This window comes from Carcharodon carcharias, chromosome 12 (assembly GCF_017639515.1).
Source record: "Carcharodon carcharias isolate sCarCar2 chromosome 12, sCarCar2.pri, whole genome shotgun sequence".
Classification (NCBI taxonomy): Eukaryota; Metazoa; Chordata; class Chondrichthyes; order Lamniformes; family Lamnidae; genus Carcharodon; species Carcharodon carcharias.
In genome coordinates, this window is record NC_054478.1 from 18,755,191 (window position 1) to 18,776,891 (window position 21,701).

Genomic DNA, 21,701 nt, shown 5'->3' on the forward strand with positions numbered 1-21,701 from the left:
ATTTCAGGACTCCTTGGTGTCAGCAAGGACCCCGGCAGATTCTGACCATGTGGACCCTTCCAGGTAACAGACAACCTTCTGTCACACTGGTGATGGGGATTGTGGTCTCCACTGGTGGCACCCCCTCTGAGGAGGAAGACAGGGGCAGAAGGGAGAGGAGGGCACTTGTCCCTATGCAGCTTCCAGAGGAGCAGCCCTGTGGGAGGTGCAAGCACAAGGGGCAAAGGGCCAGCAGGAAGTCCAAGGCGTACACCTATACATGAGGAACACCTGATCTACCTACCTAATCCTATTTACCAGCACTTGGCCCATAGCCTTGAATGTTATGACGTGCCAAGTGCTCATCCAGGTACCTTTTAAAGGATGTGAGGCAACCCGCCTCCATCACCCTCCCAGGCAGCGCATTCCAGACTGTCACCACCCTCTGGGTAAAAAAGTTTTTCCTCACATCCCCCCTAAACCTCCTGCTCCGCACTTTGACCTTGTGTCCCCTTGTGACTGACCCTTCAACTAAGGGGAACAGCTGCTCCCTATCCACCCTGTCCATGCCCCTCATAATCTTGTACACCTCGATCAGGTCACCTCTCAGTCTTCTCTGCTCCAATGAAAACAACCCAAGTCTGTCCAACCTCTCTTCATAGCTTAAATGTTTCATCCCAGGCAACATCCTGGTGAATCTCCTCTGCACCCCCTCCAGTGCAATCACATCCTTCCTATAATGTGGTGACCAGAACCATCTCTGGTCTTCATTCTCAGACCAATTTTGATAAAGCAAACATAAATAAACCTAAAGTCACCTGTGAATTATCCCTCTTGTGCTCATGGTGCCTTTAACTTACATTTTTGAGTGCTACATCTTGGTCACCCCTCAACCCCCGCCTCACTGGCACTGGCATTCAAGGCAGCCCGCTGACTCTGCTGTCTCGTTCACCTTGATGACCTTGGCATTTGTCCTCTGGCCAGTGGAGCCTGTGCTGACCCCGCCTGGGAGGGAGCGGCCAGTGCCATGGCTGGCATCTCCCCAATCATCGCAGCCTCATCAGATGCCAAGGTCACTGGTGGAGGGGCGGAGGAGCCGCTGCCATCATCCGGAGCACCCTGAGAGGAGACTGCATAGATGACAAGCAGCTCGTGCGCCTATGTGAGGTCACTCTGGACCTCCCTGCTCACCATTGATGGACAGGCAACTAGCTGGGATACTAGGTGCCTCATCCAACTCCCACACTGGCACTGACCACCTGAGGTCACTGCCTGGGTGAGGGCTTGTAGGTCTGCGCGCAACCCCAGGAACCCCTGACTCGGTCCCTGGAGCTGCCTCTCCATGAGAGTCGTCACTCTCTCAATGGAAGAGGCAGTGCGCTCACCTATGAGGGTCAACGCAGTGCTCACGCTCCATATGGACTCCTCCATAATGCGAGACCATGGCAGGCAGACCCTCATGGATGTCCCTCAGACCCTCCCACACATCTCGCAGGACATCCAGCATCTGCCGCCTAATTGATGACTCCAGAGGCTTATCATCTGCCTTCAACTGAGCATTGTCTTGGTCCCCAGCAGTTCTCCGACTGCCGCCACCCTGGGCGTTTTCTGCCTCTGCCTGCACCTCAAGCGATTGTGAAGTGCCTTCACCAATGTGCACAGAGATACTAGCCGCCAATCTAATGCCCACCGAGGTGCTGGTATCTGTGCTGATGCTCCATCAGAGAGCAGGTGCAACTGAAGCCTGATGGTCCTCCTCAGGGGTGGCCCTTCGGGGCCCACAGAGCTTATGACTGCTGGCGAGCCTAAAAGGGAGAACAAGAACATGTCATTAGTTAAAGTCATCACACTGTCACTGTGCATGCCAGGCATCCTGGTGAAACAATGGAGATCTGCATCACAGTGCCATCATCTTCCAATGATCAGTGGGGACTCCAGGTTCGAGGCTCACATCAATGAAAAGACTACACTACAATGGTTACACAAGCTGAAAATCTCACCTCTGTGCACTGCACTCTTACCTTCGTCTGGCACCCCCGCCTGTCCACGTCCGGTTGCACGTGGGCTCTTGAGCACGAGGGCAAACCACTCGAATGAAAGGGAAATCATGCTTAATTAATCCACTGGAGTTTTTTGAGGATGTAACTAGTAGAATAGATAAGGGAGAACCAGTGGATGTGGTGTATTTGGATTTCAAGAAGGCTTTTGATAAAGTCCCACATAAGCGGCTAGTGGGCAAAATTAAAGCACATGGAGTTTGGGGGTAATATACTGGCATGGATTGAGAATTAGTTGATAGACTGGAAACAGAGAGTGGGAATAAATGGGTCTTTTTCTGGGTGACGGGTGGTGACTAGTGGTGTTCCACAGGGATCAGTGCTTGGACCCCAGCTATTCGCGATACATATAAATGACTTGGATGAGGGAGCCAAATGCATATTTCCAAGTTTGCTGATGACACAAAACTGGGCGGGTTTGTGAGTTGTATGGAGGCTTCAGGATGACTTAGACAAGCTGTGTGTTTGGGCAAACAAATGGCAGATGCAGTATAATGTGGATAATTGTGAAGTTACACGCTTCCGTGTGAAAAACAGAAAGGCAGAGTATTATTTAAATGGTGATATATTGGGAAATGTGGATCTACAAAAGGATCTGGGTGTCCTTGTACACCAGTCAATGAAAGTAAGCAGGCAGCTGCAGCAAGCAATTAGGAAGGCAAATGGTATGTTGGCCTTCATTGCAAGAGGATTTGAGTTCAGAAGTAGGGATGTCTTACTCCAGTTATACAGGGCCTTGGTGAGACCACACCTGGAGTATTGCATTTTTGGTCTCCCTAACTAAGAAAGGATATACTTGCCATAGAGGGAGTGCAGCGAAAGTTCACTAGGCTGATACCAGGGATGAGGAGAGATTGGCTCAACTGGGCCTGTATTCACTAGAGTTTCGAAGAATGAGAGGGGATCTGATTGAGATGTGTAAAATTCTAACAGCTAGACAGACTGGATGCAGGGAGGATGTTTCCCCTGGTTGGAGAGTCCAGGACCAGGTGCCACAGTCTCAGGATATGGGGCAGGCCGTTTAGGACTGAGATGAAGAAAAATTTCTTCACTCAGAGGGTGGTAAACCTGTGGAATTCTCTACCACAGAAGGCTGTGGAGGCCGGGTTACTGAGTATATTCAAGAAAGAAATTGATAAATTTTTGGATATTAGGGGCATCAAGAACTATGGAGAGAAAGTGGGAATGTGGCATTGAGATAGAGGATCAGTCATGATCATATTGAATGGCGGAGCAGGCTCGAAGGGCTGAATGGCCTATTCATGCTCCTAGTTTCTATGTTTCTTTGAATCTGCTGAGCAGCAGGAGGTGGGGTGACCCTCTGCCTGTACGTGCCTTCTCTGCTTGGTTATGGCTCGTCTTCTCCTGAAAGGACAGAGGAGCATTGATTAGCCCACTCTCTACCTACAGCACCATTTCAGCCTGGCCAACCCCCAGCTGAGGATCACCTCACAGGGCACTTCTGAGTTGTGGCCCTCGAGCTGCAAAGCACTCAGTCTAAGCAGCCAGGGCTCACCCCCTTGGCCAGCCCCGGCATCATAGACAGTTGGCACTCAGACTCTATCACCCCTGAGGTCCACAGTGGGGAACGGCCACACCGTAACACTTCTGTACACTAACCCATGCCAGCACGATACTCACCCTTCCTGTGTGCAGCAGGTCATTGAAGCACTTTTGGCACTGCACCCACGTGCACCACACCACGCCATGGCTGCTCACTAGCGCTGCCACCTCCTCCCATGCCCTCTTGGTGAGGTGCGGTGGCCTCCTCCTCTCATCTCTGGGGACAAGGGTGTCCTTCCTGGCAGCCACCTCTTCCTGGAGGACAGCAAGGCACTCGTCCAAGTGCCCAGCCGACTTGCCCTCCCTCCTGCAGTGTCCAGCCACACTCGACTCCAGCCAGCATGAAATCGCGTTCAGGGGCTGTTCACAGGCGGTGGACCATAACCTGGCTGCTCCCGGGACTGTCGCCGCACCCGCCCGACGACCTCAAAGTCCTGTCCATGAGCGTGAGAGCAAGGTGGTGAATTAAAATGGCAAGCAGCCAGAAGCATGGTGTCATGCCTGCAAACTCAGCAGAGGTGTTCTGCAAATCAGTCACCCAATCTGCATTTGGTTTCTCCAGTCACTAAATTCCTTACAAAAGTGACTGCATTTCAAAAATACTTAAATTAGTTGTAAAGCATTTTGGGATGTTCTGAGGTGTGAAAGGTGCTATATAAATGCAAATTATTTCTTTATTTTTCTCATAAGTTATATTAGTGTTGCAAGAAATCCAAATGGAAGTAATCTCAAGAGAATAAATATCCTAAGTTTGTATCAAATACAGCTTATGTAGCTCAGGAATGGCCATGTGTAATACAGTAAGGGTTGATAAATATTTACCTTAAAGTGGGTTTTAGTTAAAAAAACATAGAAGTGGGTCATCTCTGCCAAGTCCTGTACACTGCTATTTCCTTGAGCAAATGCTAAAGCAGGTGCAATGGAATAACATTGGTCTGGGAAATTCCCATGGATTGTGCTCCATAAAATTCCTGATAGTGGGCTCTGCTTTGGTTTTCTTTAACCTAATAACTACTTGGCGGAGAATGCAAAAAAAACCCTTAACCATTAATTATATTGCTTGTGGGATTCCATGGCCATTACTATATAACTGTCCCATTAAAGCCCATGTGATTAGTGGCGCAGGGGCAGCATGAATACAAAATTGACTAAGGGACTGTAAGCAGAGAGTCGTGGTGAATGGTTGCTTTTCAGGGAACTGTACAGAGGTGGTCCCCAGGGGTCAGTGTTAGGACCACTGTTCTTTTTGTTATTTATCAATGACCCGGACATCATTTCAAAGTTTGCAGATGGCACAAAACTCGGAAATGTCGTAAACAATGAGGAGGATAGCAACAGATTTAAGGAGGATATGGATAGACTGGTAAAATGAGCAGTCATTGACAGATGAAATTTAGTGCAGAGAAGTGATTCACTTTGGTACGAAGAATGAGGGGAGCCAATATAAAATAAATGGTGCAATTCTAAAGGGACTGCAGGAACAGGGAGACTTGTGGGTGTATGTGCATAAATCTTTGAAGGAGGCAACACTAAACCAATGTGAATAGGCAAGCTGCACATGGTATTTTGACTAGTGCACACATACAAAGCATTCACATACAAATTGGGTTCTGGAGGGGGAATAATACATAGGCTTAAAAAGCAAAAGGATATGGCAGCATTGCAGAGCAGCTTCTTAGGTAATGATACCCAGAGTGTGCCAGGAAGGGACAGAGTGTAGAAACATAAAAAAGCAGCATAGAGGGTCAAAGGGGGAAAAATGGTAAAAAGGCAAAATTAAAGGCTCTTTACTCAAATGCACGTAGTATTCAGAACAAAATAAATTAATTAAGGGCACAAATAGAGGTTAATGGGTATGATCTTATAGCCATTAAGGAGACATAGTTACAAGGAGATCAAAGCTGGGAACTAAATATTCAGGGCTATGTGACTTTTTGAAAGGACAGGCAGGAAGAAAAGGACGTTGGGGTAGCTTTGTTAGTATGCGACAGAATAAGTAAGATAGCAAGAAATGATCTTGGATCGGAAGATGTAGAATCCATATGGGTGGAGGTAACAAATAACATAGGGAAGAAGACACTGCTGGGAGTAGTCTATAGGCCTCCTGACAGTAACTATACTGTAGGACAGAGAATAAATCAGGAAATAATGAGGGCATGTAAAAAAAAGGCAGCACCTTAATCATGTGTGACTTTAATCTTCATGTAGATTGGGAAAATCAAATTGGCAGAGGTAGCCACGAGCAAGAATTCATAGAGTGTATTCAGGACAGTTTCCTAGAGCAATATGTTGTGGATCCAACCAGGGATCAAGCAATTTTGGATCTGGTAATGTGTAATGAGACAGGTTTAATAAATGATCTCAGAGTAAAAGATCCCCTAGGAAACAGTGACCATAACATGGTAGAATTTAGCATTTGGTTTAAGAGTGAGAAACTTGGATCAGAAACAACTGTGCTAAACTTAAATAAGGGTAATTACAAAGGAATGAGGGCAGTGTGGGCTGGAGTGAACTGGGAAAGGAATTTAACAGAAAATATGGCTGATGAACAATGGTAGACATTTAAGAAAATAGTTCATGACTCATAACAAAGATATATCCCAGTGAGGAAGAAGGATTCTAGGAAGGGGATAAACTAACCATGGTTAACCAAGGCAGTTAAGGATAGTATTAAACTGAAAGAAAAAACATACAATGTGCCAAAAATTAGTGGTAAGCCAGAGGATTTGGAAAGCTTTAAAAACCAACAAAAGATGACCAAAAAACAATAAAGAAGGAGAAAATAAACTTTGTGGGTAAACTAGCAAGTAATATAAAAACAGACAGTAAGAGCTTCTTTAAATATGTAAAAAGGAAGAGAGAGTCCAAAGTGAACATAGGTTCCTTAGAGATCAAGGCTGGGGAAATAATAATGGGAACCAGGAAATGGCAGAGGAATTGAATAAATACTTTGCATCAGTCTTCATGATAGAAAACACTAACAGCATTCCAAAAATACTAAATAATCAAGGGGCAAAAGGCGGGGAGGAAATAAATACAATAACCATCACTAGAAAAAAAATACTGGGAAATTAATGGGGCTAAAGGTCAACAAACCCCTTGAACCTGATGGGTTGCATCCTAGGATATTAAAGGAAGCAGCTACACAGATAGTGAATGGACTGGTAGTAATCTTCCAAGAATCCTTAGATTCTGGAAAAGCCCCAGAAGATTGGAAAACTGCCAATGTAACACCTTATCAAAAAGGGAGGGAGACAAAAACAGGTAATTGTAGGCTAGTTAGCTTAACATCCGTTATTGGGAAATGTTAGAGTTTATAAAGGATATAATAGCAGAGCATTTAGGAATGCACAATCTAATCAAGCAGAGTCAGCACTGCTTCATGAAGGGAAAATCATGCCTGACAAACTTTTTAGAATTATTTGAGGAGATAACAAATAGGATAGATAAAGGGGAGCCAGTAGATGTAATATATTTGGATTTCCAAAAGGCATTCGATAAGGTACCGCACATAAGACTACTTAATAAGATAAGAGCCCAAGGTGTTGGGGGTAGTATATTAGCATGGATAGAGGACTGGCTAACTAATAGAAGATGGGGAGTTGGGATAAGGGGGGCATTTTCAGTATGGCAACCTGTAATTAGTGGAGTGCCACAGGGATCAGTTCTAGGGCCGCAATTATTTACACTATATATGAATGACTTAGATGAGGGAAGTGAATGTACAATCGCCAATGACACAAAAATTGGTGGGAAAGCATGTGGTGAAGATGACACAAAGAGTCTACTGAGGGATGTAGACACATTAAGTGGATGGGTAAAAACTTGGCAGATGGAATATAATGGGGGAAAATGTGAGGTTATGCACTTTGGCAGGAAGAATAGAGAAGCTGAATATTATTTAACTGGAGAAAGCTGCAGCACAGAGGGATTTGGGAGTCCTCATGCATGAATCCCAAAAAGCTAACTTACAAGTTCAGCAGGTAATAGGGAAGGCAAATGGAGTGTTGGCCTTTATTTCAAAGGGAATGGGGCATAAAAATAATGAAGTCTTGCTAAAGCTATTCAAGGCACTAGTTAGACCACACCTGGAATACTGTGAACAATTTTGGCCCCCTTATCTAAGGAAAGATATACTGGCATTAGATGCAGTCCAGAGAAGGTTCACTAGGTTGATCCTGAGCACAGAGGGATTTTCTTTTGAGGAGAGGTTGAGTAGGTTGGGCCTATACTCACTGGAGTTTAGAAAAATGAGAGGTGACCTTATTGGAACTTTTAAGATTCTTAGGGGGCTTTGACAGATTAGATGCTGAGAGGCTGTTTCTCCTTTTGGCCAGTCTAGGACCAGAGGGCATAATCTCAGAGTAAGGGGTCACCCACTTAAGACATAGATGAGGAGGAATTTCGTCTCTCAGAGGGTAGTGAATCTGTGGAATTTTTTACCACAGAGGCCTGTAGAGACTGGGTCATTAAGTATATTCAAGGCTGAGATAGACAGATTTTTAATCAGTAAGGGAATCAAGGGTTATGGGGAAAAGGCAGGAAAGTGGAGTTGAGGATTATCAGATTATCAGAGGTCGTGGTCCATATCAGTACCAACGACATAGGTAAAAAGATGGATGTTGTCCTAAAAGCAGAACATAGGGAGCTGGGAAATAAATTTAACAAGCAGGATTTCAAAGTAGTAATCTCAAGAATACTCCTAGTGCCCTGCGCCAGCGAGATCAGGAATAGGAGAATAGACCGGATGAATGCGTGGCTGAAGAGATGGTGTGGCAAGGAGGGATTTAGATTCCTGAGGCATTTGGACCGATTCTGGGGAAGATGAGACCTGTGTAAGCTGGACCGGTTGCACCCCAGCAGGACTGGAACCAATATCCTCGCAGGGTTATTTGCTAGTGCTGTGGGGGAGGGTTTAAACTATAGCGGCAGGGAGATGGGAAGCTAAGCGGGGAGACGCAAGAGAGGGGAACAAAGATAAGAATGAAAGACAGAAAAGCGGAAGCAGAAGTGGAAGGCAGAGGAAACAAAGGCTAGCAGCAAGTCGGGCCATTGTACAAAAAAAGGCATGTAAAAACGTTAAAAAGACAAGTGTAAGGGCATTGTCTCTGAATGCATGGAGCACTTGCAATAAGATAGACGAACTAACAGCATAAATAGTTGTAAACGGGTACAATATGATTGTGATTATGGAGACATGGCTGCAGAGCGACCGAGGCTGGGAACTGAATATCCAAAGATACTCGATACTTAGGAAGGACAGGCAAAAAGGAAAAGCAGGTGAGGTGGCTTTGTTAGTTACTCTGTCACATGAGTAGGAACATGTTAAAAATGAACTTTAAAAAATGTTATTTATTTTTATTTGATGTTGGAAACCCCATCCTGCCTGTGGATGAGGTTTCCAAAAAAATGCAAAGGCTGCTTGGCCTTTTTGCCTGCCCACCTACTGTAAGGTTGGATGGGCGGTGAAAAATTTTGTCAACTGCCAACTCCAGTGGGTGCCTGCTGACCGAAATATTGTGTGGCTGTGCGTTGGTGTCAGGGTGCACGCTTGATATCAACACGCGTCATTTTATGCTCAAGTGGGTTGGACACATGCCCACTCGCCAAGGTAAAAATTCTGCCCCTAAAGTCATAGAGCACGGAAAGAGGCCCTACGGCCCATCATGTCCATGCCGTTCATCAAGACCCTATCTAGTCTAACCCCATTTTCCAGCACTTGACCTGTAGCCTTGAATGCTATGGTGTTTCAAGTGTTCATCTACATACTTCTTAAGTGTTATGAGGGTTTCCGCCTCTACCACCCTTTCAGGCAGTGAGTTCCAGATACCCCACACTCTGGATGAAAAACATTTTCCTCAAATTCCCTTTGAAACTCCTGCCCCTTACCTTAAATCTATGCCCCCAGGTTATTGACCCCTCCGTTGAGGGGAAAAGTTTCTTCCTACCTACCCGATCTATGCCCCTCATAATTTTGTACATCTCCTCAATCTGGTCTCCCTCAGCCTTCTCTGCTCTAAGAAAAACAATCCCAGCTTATCTAGTCTCTCTTAAGGATGAAATCAGTGCAAGAGTGAGAGAGGATATTGGCTCAGAAAATCTAAATGTAGAGTCAGTCTGGGTGGAGCTAAGGGGCAACAAGGGGCGGAAAGTATTAGTAGGAGTTGTCTATAGGCCTCCAAACAGCAGTAGTAAGGTTGGGGATGGCATTAAACAGGACACTAGAGATGCATGTAACAAGGGTGATATAGTAATCATGGGTGACTTTAACCTGCATGTAGACTGGGCAAACCAAATTGGTAATATTACTGTGGCGGATAAATTCCTGGAGTGTGTACAAGATGGCCTTTCAGACCAGTACATCAAGGAACTAACTGGGGAACAGGCCATGATAGATTTGGTATTGTACAATGAGAAGGGGTTAATCTTGTCATGTGGGGTCCTTTAGGGAACACTGACAATAACATGATAGAGTTCTTCATTAGGATGGAAAGTGAAGTAGTCCGATCCGCAACTAGGGTCCTATATCTAAACAGTCTAAATGAAGGTGTGAGGCATGGGTTGGCTAAGGTAGATTGGGAACTTCATTAAAAGGCATGATGGTGGATAGGCAATTGCTAATATTTAAGGAATGCATATAGGCATTGTAACAGTTATACATTCCTTTGTGGTGCAAAAACACAACAAGAATGTAAAAAAAAAAAGATTAGTGAAGCCAAATGTAGGTTCCTTACAGTCTGAAACGGGAGATTTTATAATAGAGAACAAGGAAATGGCAGAGCAATCAAACAACTACTTTAGTCCTGGAAAAACTCAGCAGGTCTGGCAGCATCGGCGGAGAAGAAAAGAGTTGACGTTTCGAGTCCTTATGACCCTTCGACAGAACTTGAGTGAGTCCAAGAAAGAGTTGAAATATAAGCTGGTTTAAGGTGTGTGTGGGGGGGGGAGAGAGAGAGAGAGAGAGAAGTGGAGGGGGTTGGTGTGGTTGTAGGGACAAACAAGCAGTGATAGAAGCAGATCTTCAAAAGATGTCACAAACAACAGAACAAAAGAACACATAGGTGTTAAAGTTGGTGATATTATCTAAGCGAATGTGCTAATTAAGAATGGATGGTAGGGCACTACTCCAACAACTCATCGACACCAACACGCATCTAGGACCCTCCACCCCTGCCTGTCCCTCCGTCCCCACCCCATCGTCCAATCCCAGCCCCGGCCGTGTATTCACCATACCCCCTGACCTTCCCCTCTCCGATGCTGAACGTTCAGTGCTCAGCAAAGGACTTAGTTTCATACCCTTACGCCCTCACCTCAATGAATTTCGGGCTTGGCATGATGCTGAACTCTTCTTCCGCCGTCTTCATCTCCGGGCTCACTTCTTTGGGCAGGAGTCCTCTCCCCGTTCAACAGATCCTTTTACCCACCTCCAATACTCTTCCTCCACCTGGACCCCTCCCTCTGGATTCTTACCTTCTCTTGATCTTTTCATTGAGAACTGTCGGCGTGACATTAGTCATCTCAATTTCTCTGCTCCTCTCACCCATTCTAATCTCTCTCTCTCTGAACTTACTGCACTCCATTCTCTCAGGTCCAACCCTGACATTGTCATCAAACCCGCTGACAAGGGTGGTGCTGTTGTTGTCTGGCGCACTGACCTCTACCTCGTGGAGGCTGAGCGTCAACTCGCAGACACTTCCTCCTACCTCTCCCTGGACCATGACCCCACCACTGAACATCAATCCATTGTTTCCAGGACTGTCACTGACCTCATCTCCTCTGGGGATCTTCCTCCCACAGCTTCCAACCTGATAGTCGCCCAACCTCGGCCGACCCGCTTCTATCTCCTACCCAAAATCCACAAACAGAACTGCCCCGGTAGACCGATCGTCTCAGCTTGCTCCTGCCCCACAGAACTCATTTCTCGTTATCTTGACTCCCTTCTCTCTCCCCTTGTCCAGTCCCTTCCCACCTACATCCGTGATTCCTCTGACACCTTACGTCACATCAACAATTTCCAGTTCCCTGGCCCCAACCGCTTCCTCTTCACCATGGATGTCCAATCCCTCTACACCTCCATCCCCCACCAGGATGGTCTGAGGGCCCTTAGCTTCTTCCTCGAACAGAGGCCCGAACAATCCCCATCCACCACTACTCTCCTCCGTCTGGCTGAACTTGTTCTCACACTGAACAATTTCTCCTTCAACTCCTCTCACTTCCTCCAAATAAAAGGTGTGGCTATGGGTACCCGCATGGGCCCCAGCTATGCCTGTCTCTTTATGGGGTATGTGGAACATTCCTTGTTCCAGTCCTGCTCCGGCCCCCTTCCACAACTCTTTCTCCGGTACATCGATGATTACTTCGGTGCTGCTTCATGCTCTCGTCGGGACTTGGAAAGATTTATTAATTTTGCTTCCAATCTCCACCCCTCCGTCATTTTCATGTGGTCCATCTCTGACACTTCCCTTCCCTTCCTTGACCTCTCTGTCTCAATCTCTGGTGATAGACTGTCCACCAATATCCATTATAAACCCACCGACTCCCACAGCTACCTCGACTACAGCTCCTCACACCCCGCTTCCTGTAAGGACTCCATCCCATTCTCTCAGTTCCTTCGCCTCCGTCGCATCTGTTCCGATGATGCTACCTTCAAAAACAGTTCCTCTGACATGTCCTCCTTCTTCCTTAACCGAGGTTTTCCACCCACGGTCGTTGACAGGGCCCTCAACCGTGTCCGGCCCATCTCCTGCGCATCCGCCCTCACGCCTTCTCCTCCCTCCCAGAAACATGATAGGGTCCCCCTTGTCCTCACTTATCACCCCACCAGCCCCCGCATTCAAAGGATCATCCTCCGCCATTTCCGCCAACTCCAGCATGATGCCACCACCAAACACATCTTCCCTTCACCCCCCCTGTCGGCATTCTGTAGGGATCGTTCCCTCCGGGACACCCTGGTCCACTCCTCCATCACCCCCTACTCCTCAACCCCCTCCTATGGCACCACCTCATGCCCATGAAAAAGATGCAATACCTGCCCCTTCACTTCCTCTCTCCTTACCGTCCAAGGGCCCAAACACTCCTTTCAAGTGAAGCAGCATTTCACTTGCATTTCCCCCAACTTAGTCTACTGCATTCGTTGCTCCCAATGTGGTCTCCTCTACATTGGAGAGACCAAACGTAAACTGGGTGATCGCTTTGCAGAACACCTGCGGTCTGTCCGCAAGAATGACCCAAACCTCCCTGTCGCTTGCCATTTTAACACTCCACCCTGCTCTCTTGCCCACATGTCTGTCCTTGGCTTGCTGCATTGTTCCAGTGAAGCCCAATGCAAGCTGGAGGAACAACACCTCATCTTCTGACTAGGCACTTTACAGCCTTCCGGATTGAATATTGAATTCAACAACTTTAGGTCTTGAGCTCCCTCCTCCATCCCCACCCCCTTTCTGTTTCTCCCTTCCTTTTGTTTTTTTCCAATAAATTATATAGATTTTTCTTTTCCCATCTATTTCCATTATTTTTAAATATTTTTAAATCTTTTATGCTCCCCCCACCCTCACTAGAGCTAAAGCTTGAGTGCCCTACCATCCATTCTTAATTAGCACATTCGTTTAGATAATATCACCAACTTTAATACCTGTGTGTTCTTTTGTTCTGTTGTTTGTGACATCTTTTGATGATCTTCTTCTATCACTGTTGGTTTGTCCCTACAACCACACCAACCCCCTCCACTTCTCTCTCTCTCTCTCTGCCCGCTACCCCCCCCCCCCCCCCACCCCGCCACACACACCTTAAACCAGCTTATATTTCAACTCTTTCTTGGACTCACTCAAGTCCTGTCGAAGGGTCATGAGGACTTGAAACGTCAACTCTTTTCTTCTCCGCCGATGCTGCCAGACCTGCTGAGTTTTTCCAGGTAATTCTATTTTTGTTTTGGATTTCCAGCATCTGCAGTTTTTTTGTTTTTAACTACTTTAGTCCTGCTTCACAGAGGAAGACACAAATAACTTCTCAGAAATACTAGGGAACCAAGGGTCTAGTGAGAAGCAGGAATTGAAGGAAATTAGTATTACTAAAAAAAAGTGCTGGAGAAATTAATGGGACTGTAAGCTGATCAACCCCCAGGGCCTGACAATCTACATCTAAGTATACTAAAGGAGGTGACCATGGAAACAGTGGATGTGTTGGTTGTCATCTTCCAAAATTCTGTAGATTTCTGGAACAGTCCCAGCAGATTGGAGCAAAGCAAATATAACCCTACTATTTAAAAAAGGAGGGAGGGAGAAAATAGTGAATTACAGACCAGTTAGCCCAACATCAGTTGTAGGGAAAATGCTACAGTCTATTATAAATGATTTGATAACAGGACACTTAGAAAATATCAACGGGATTAGATAGCATGGATCTATGAAATGGAAATCATGTTTGACAAACCTACTGCAGTTTTTTGAGGACATAACTAGCAGAATAGATGAGGGAGAACCAGTGGATGTGGCATATTTGGATTTTCAGAAAGCTTTTGATAAAGTCCCACACAAGAGGTTAGTGTGCAAAATTAGCGCACATGAAATTGGTGGTAATATATTGGCATGGATTGAGAATTGGTTAGCAGGTAGGAAACAGATTAGGAATAAATGGGTCTTTTTCAGAATGGCAGGCAGTGATTAGTGGGGTACTGCTGGGATCAGTGTTTGGGCCTCAGCTATTCACTATATATATCAATGATTTGGATGAGGGAACCAAATGTAATATTTCCAAGTTTGTTGATACCACAAAACTTTGTGGGAATGTGAGTGGTGAAGAGGATGTTAAGAGGCTTCAAGGCAATTTAAACAAGTTGAGTGAGTGGGCAAATGCATTGCAGATGCAGTATAATGTGGATAAGTGTAAAGTTATTCACTTTAGACGGAAAAACAGAATGGCAGAGTATTATTTAAATGGGGATTGATTGGGAAATATGGGTGTACAAAGGGACCTAGGTGCCCTTGTATGCCAGCCACTGAAAGCAAGTATGCAGGTGCAGGAAGCAGTTCAGAAGACAAATGATATGTTGGCCTTCATTGCAAGTGGACATGAGTACAGGAGCAAGGGTGTCTTACTGCAGCTGTACAGGGCCTTGGTGAGACTATACCTGAAGTAATGTGTGCAGTTAGGTATATCCTTATCTAGGAAGGGATATACTTGCCATAGTGGGAGTGCAACAAAGGTTCACCAAACTGACTCCTGGGATGGCAGGATTGTCACAGGAGGAGAGATTGGGTCGACTAGGTCTGTGTTCACTGGAGTTTAGAAGAATGAGAGGGGATCTCATTGAAATGTATAAAATTCTGACAGGGCTGGACAGACTGGATACAGGGATGATGTTTCCTCTGACTGAGGTCACAGTCTCAAGATACGGGATGAGGAGAACCCTCTTCACTCAGAGGGTCGTGAACCTGCAGAATTCTCTACCACAGAAGGCTATGGAGGCCAAGTCACTGAATATAGTTAAGATGGAAATAGATAGATTTCTGGACTCAAGGTGTCAAGGAGTATGAGGAGGGTGTGGGAGTATGGCATTGAGATAGAGGATCAGCCATGATCATATTGAATGGCGGAGTAGGTTCGAAGGGCCAAATTATCTACTCTTGCTCCTATTTTCTATGTTCCTATGAGTAAGTCATTTGGCCCCTCGAGCCTGCTCCACCATTCAATAAGATCATGATTGTGGCCTCAACTCCATATTCTGCCTACCCCCATTAACCTTTGATTCCCTTGTTAGTCAAGAATCCATCTACCACTGCCTTAAAAATGTTTATTGACCCCGTTTCTACTGCTCGCTAGGGAAGAGGGTTTCAAAGATTCATAACTCTCTGAAAGACAATATATTTCCTCATTGTCCATCTTGAATAGGAGACCCCTTATTTTTAAACTGTGTCCCCTAGTTCTAGTCTCTCCCACACTGGGAAACACCCCTTCAGAATCCACCTTGTCAGGTCCCCTCAGGTTCTTATATTTTAGTAAGATCACCTCTCAGTCTTCAAAACTCCAATGGGTACAGGCCTGGCCTGTCCAACCTTCTTTGTAAAATAACCCCCATCCTGGGTATCAGTCAAGTGAACCTTCTCAGAACTTTTTCTAACGCATTTATATCCTTTCTTAAATAAGGAGACCAAAATTGTACAGTACTCTAGATGTGGTCTTACCTGTGCACTGTATAATTGTAGCAAAACGTCCCTATTCTTATATTCGATTGCCCGTGCAGTAAGTGACAACATTCCATTTGCCTTCCTAATCACTTCTGTACCTACATACTAACTTTTCTTGATTCATGTACCAGGACACCCAGATCCCTCTGTACCTCAGAGTTCTGCAATCCCTCTCTATTTAAATAATATGCTGCTTTTCCATTCTTCCACCCAAAGTGGGCAAGTTCTCATTTTCCACATTATACTCCATCTGCCAAATTTTTGCTGATTCACTTAACCTATCTGTGTCCTTTTGCAGATTCCTTATGTCCTCTTCACAACTTACTTTCCTACCTAACTTTTTGTCATCAGCAAATTTAGCAACCATACATTCAGTCCTTTCCTCCAAGTCACTGATATAAATTGTAAATAGTCGAGGCCCCTGCATTGATCCCTGTGGCACTCCACTCATCACATCCTGCCAACTCAAAAAAGACTCACTTATCCCTACTCTCTGTTTCCTGTTAGCTAAACAGTCCTCTATCCATGCTAATATGCTACCCCCCCTACTCTATGAGCTCTTATTTTGCATAGTAACCTTTGATGTGGCACCTTGTCAAGTGCCTTCTGGAAATCTAAGTACAGTACATCCACAGATTCTCCTTTACGCAGGATGCTTGTTACTCCCTCAAAGAACTCCACTAAATTAGTCAAACGTGATTTCCCTTTCACAAAACCATTTGACTCTGCTTGATTGCATTGAGATTTTCTAAGTTCCCTGCTATAACCTCCTTAATAATAGATTCCAGCAACTTCCCTATGAATTGGAACATGCATGTATGGTGACATTGTAATGTTGTAGTATGACACCTCTGCTCAAACATGTGCCAACAATTATTGCCTTGCTGTTTTCAAGGAAAGTCACTTCAAAGGAACCATCTTCCTCATAGCCAATTTTAACATGCTGGCATTGGTGTTAGCTGCATGAGACCTAACATGTGGAAATACTGGCGAAAGACCACAAGGTTGTCAAAATAATTACAACATGACCAGCCATTTGGCCCAGTTTAATTTACCCATGCAAGGAGATCCCAAACATCCCTCTTAGCCCCTACTCGCCCTGAACTCAGTTGTTTCTTCATGCAGGCTTTTTTCCTCTGATACTCTTTCTGGAAGTCAATATCACATGTTGAACCTTTCTAAGCATGCTGTTAGCTCTGGCTCAGTTGCTGGTACTTTCTCCTCTGAGTCAGAAGGTTGTGGGCTCAAGCCGCACACCAGAGACTGGAACATGTAGCTTGCGCAGACTGATGCTTCTAGTACGTTATTTGAGGGAATGCTGCACTGTTGGAGGTGCCATGGCTTGGACCAGATATTCAACTCCCTATGGCACCATCTATTTTGAAGAAAGGCAGGAGAATTATTCTCGATGTCCTGGCCAATATTTATCCCTCAATCAACATCACAAAATCAGATTATCAAGCCAATATCACATTGCTATTTGAAGGAGCTTAGTGTGCGCAACTTGGCTGCCATGTTTTTGAAATTACACCAGTGACTTTAAAAATGCTACATTGGCTCCAAAGCACTTTGAGACATCCTGTGATCATGAAAGGGGCTTTATAAATGCGAGTTTTTCTTTTAGCCAACATGGCTTATAAAAACAGATTATCTGGTCATTATCACATTGCTGTTTGTGGAGCTTGCTGTGGCCGCCACGATTCCTACATTACAACGGTGACTACACTTCAAAAATACCTCAGTGGCTAAAAATTGCCGGGATGTCCTGAGATAATGAATGCTGCTTTATAGATGCAAGTCTTTCTTTTTAAAAGCAGCTTAATGCGCACATTATGCAGCATGCTATTACATCGTCCCAATGTCTCAGAGCACTTTGCACAGTGAGTCAGTTTTGGGATGCAATATTTTGTTTGTAATGCCACAGGCATTCTGTGCCAACTACATCCCACGGCCCGTTTCTGTTTTTTTTGTGGTATTTGCTATAGGAGGAATATTGGCTCACAGTTCCAGGAAAATGCCTGCCTTTCTTTGAATTGTGCAGGGGAACCTTTCATTTCCACCTGAACAAGCAGATGGGACCCACATGCTGCGGTTTGTCCTTCAGTACAGAGAGAAAAATACTTATATTTATATAACGCCGTATATGACCCCAGGACATCCCAAAACATTGCACATTCAATTAAATACTTCTGAAGTGTAGTTTGCTGCTGTGATGTAGGAAATGCAGCAGCTAATTTAAGGTCCCAAAAGTAACATTGCGATAAGAACCAGATAATCTTTTTGATGATATTTGAGGGATAAATAGTGCCATGTTGGGGCTTTGGGTTAAAGTCTCATCCAACAGTGCTGCGCTCTTTCAGGGGCACTGGAGCTTCAGCCTACACTTTTTTGCGCTTCTCTCTGGTGTGGGACTTGAATCCCAAACCCTTCTGACTTGGAGGCTAGAATGGTACTCCCTGAGCCACAGGAATCAATGGCATGAAAATTGGGCAGTTTTGCAAGAGGAGGGTGATCAAAGCTTAGGATTATCCTCACACTCTCCCAATGTGCAGTAGTTTTTGTTCTTATTCAAGTTAATCTGTAATAATTTGCACCATTATTTACCAGACATTTCATTGGTTGTCCTCATTGGAGCAAAGCTTTAATAAAGGCAGTGCACCCTCTGTATTCCCTTCGTCCCCAGCTATATTCTTTAAGTGATTCAACTCAAACCAATAAGAATGCAGCAATGCAAATTATTTTATCACCTTTGTCTCCTTCCAGTTAAATTTCATCGGTATCACGGTGCCCAAAGATCATTGCTACATTCACTTCCTTGTCACTCATCATCAGTTTGCACCTGTTTGTATCAGCACTTCCAACCCACCCAAGCAGGTGAGTGAATCCCTCAGGGTACCAAACGGTTCTTACAGTTGAGTTCACTCATTGTTATCTAGTGCGAGGAAGTGCCCATTTCACATTTGTATTATAATTGAGTGCAGGTCATGTAATTAACTATTGAATATTTCATTTGTACTGGATCAGATTAATTTGTAAATTCTGGAAGGAATGGTAATTAAATGTTGAAAACTTAACTGATTTTTTAAAAACAATATTTTTAACTATTTATCCTGGTTCCATTTTCCTCTCTCCCCTATCCTGCCTCACCCTTGAAGACTCTGTTAATAAATGCAATGCCTCCTATGAAACTGTGTCATTTATGCTAAAAAGGCTCAGAGTTTGATTCCCAGGCTGTGTTGTTAGATTAACTGATCTCAATTTAGCTGATGATACCTGCAATTGACCTCCATGCCCTGCTCTAGGGAGGGGAGCACCAGCCCCAGGATTCCTACTCTCAATCATTACTCAGTGACATTGATTTAGAGGTTCTAAACTAACAATTTGAACTAACAAGTTCAAATCCCACTATGGCAAGTTGTGATAGTGAATTCAAAATAAATCTGGTGAATCAGTGGGATAGAAGCAGAAAACTAAAAGTCAAAACTTATGGATTGTGTTTTTAAAAAATCCCCGGGGACCTCTAATATACCTGAGGGAAGGGAGCTTATCACCCCTACCCGATCTGGCCTTGTGACTCTGTGGTGGATTGACTCTTAGTACCTTCTAACTTTGCTAACCCTCCAGGATGGCCCTGGAGTCTTCAGCAATTGAAGATTATTCTGTGGCAAAGCTCAAAAGAAAAATCAGAGATGCATTAAGAAAATTGTGGGTGGGGTTGGTGCTGTTGGGTTATTTTTTTCATTGAACACTTTAGCTTATTAGTTAAAAAATATAGAGGGGGAAGAATACACTTTAGTAATCAAGAATCCAACTAAGTCATGAAGAGCCTGGCATGGGAAGAATGGAATGCCATGGACATTTTGGGTAGCCCAGTGGTGGGACCCTGGAAGACAGTGCAGATGGAGGTGAGGACATTGTGTTAGAAATCCTTCAGGAACATGTGCAACTGAAGCTGGCATTCCTTGGGCCCTCTGAAATGGGTTATTGGGTCTCTAACAATTGGTGTGGCACTGTGTGTTCAGTCCCTTCCTTGTATCTCTCGTTCACCACAGATTTACGAGCTGTACAATGGTGGCTCACTGCGAGTGATATATGACATCCAGATGGATTCTGTGAGAGAAGTTCAGGAGCAGAATTACAACCATCCCATCTTTCAGTGCCTGAACCCACGTGGAGAGATCATGGCGGGGATGACTGCTTACATTGAGTGGATTTTCTCGCCACTTGAGGCTCGATCTTATTTGGTATGTAACTACCCAGAGAAAGAAAGGCTTCCATTTAGCAATAATGTTTTTGGTCACATTCCAAAGCACTTTACAGCAAACTATGCACCTTTAAAGTGTTTTCACTGTTGTAATGTAAGAAATGTGGCAGCTAATTTACACAGTAAGCTCCCACAAACAGCAATCTGATAATGACAATGTAATCAGTTTTAAGTGCTCTAAGAATTCAGCCAAGACTTTGTGCTCATGTCCCTGGAGGGGCACTTGAGCACACAACTTTCTGACTCAAGAGTGTTACGCATTGAGCTACAGCTTACACCATAGAATGTTGTCCACTTGCCAGTGTCTCGTCCACTGATACTTAGAGGTAAGGGAAAATTAAGTACTTGATGAGATTGTAGTTCATGTTAATGAAGCAAATTGAAAATTGGTTTTGTTTTCATTAGCTAAAAGGAGTTGGTGGGTGATCTTTGCGATGTCTCCCAATCAGCTGTCCACGCTTGAGTCAAGCAGGTTACAGACGCTGTTCAGGCATGCATTGACCTTCATTCACTACTGTTGGGACTAGACAAGCCAAACACAGCGAGCCATAGGCTTCCCCTGTGTCCAGGGTGCTATAGACTGCACACATGTGGCGGTCAAGGCACCAGCAGATGAGCCCAGAGCCTTCGTCAACAGGAAGGGCTTCCACTCCATGAACGTGCAGATAGTGTGTGATCACAGGATGCTGATTCTACAAGTCTATGTAAGGTACGCAGGCAGCTCTCACGACACCTACATCCTCAGACACTCCCAGGCTCTTCAATGCTCCAGCCCGGGTTGATGGATGGCTGCTGAGTGACAAGGGCTATCCCCTCAGAAGGTGGCTTATGACGCCTCTCCGCCATCCAAGAACAGAAGCTGAGCAGCGGTACAATAGGAGCCACGGCACCACAAGGGCTGTGGTGGAGAAAGCCATCGGTCTTCTCAAGATGCACTTCCGATGCCTGGACCGCTCAGGGGCACACTGCAGTAACCCCCAGATCGTGTGTCGCTGATATTGGTTGCATGCTGCACTCTCCACAACCTTGCGCTGAAAAGCGGGGACACTGTGGACGATGAAGACTTAGATGCAATGGCTGCGGCTGCACACAATGAGTCCAGCAGTGATTCCGAGGATGAGCAAGCACAGGGAAATGCTGAGGGGGTAGACACCAACCCAGGCATACTCCAGGGAGGCAGGGACACCCGGGAGACTTTAATCTAACCAACCTTCAGCTAGCAGACCACATATGGACCTCCAGGACAAGCCTGGGTTGCAGGCTCCATACTCGATACCTGAGTGCAAAATCTGCGTGGTTAGGAACATTAACTAAGGGCCTTGTTAACAAAGCTGAATGTCCCATAAATCATTCATAACATTTTTGGAAACCATCCACCTGCAAAAGAAAAGAGGCACCCTCAGCCATGGTGACATGTCTGATTTAATATTACAACCAAAGGAACTTAATGAAACAAAATGACAAAGGTGTTAAAAATCACGCCAACTCATAAAGACCTCATTCCAGGCCAACACAAAAGAACCAGTGATTAACCCGTGGTGTGTCTAAGGTGCCTTATGTTTACATTGTTGGGTGCTATGTCTTGGTGCTGCCCCCTCGCTGGGAGTGGTATCTGAGCCAGCCTGCTGACTCTGCTGTCCTGTTGGCCGCGATGAC

At 45.1% G+C, this 21,701-nt stretch overlaps 1 protein-coding gene across 1 annotated transcript in view; it reads left to right on the forward strand.

Moving 5' to 3' along the window:
- The window catches only part of cfap65 (cilia and flagella associated protein 65), a 191,093-nt gene that overhangs the window by 99,288 nt on the left and 70,104 nt on the right, over window positions 1-21,701 (forward strand). Inside the window, exons 22-23 of the mRNA XM_041201213.1 lie at window positions 18,545-18,655; window positions 19,834-20,025. Of these exons, the coding sequence (XP_041057147.1) occupies window positions 18,545-18,655; window positions 19,834-20,025 (303 nt within the window). The remainder of the gene's footprint in view (window positions 1-18,544; window positions 18,656-19,833; window positions 20,026-21,701) is intronic.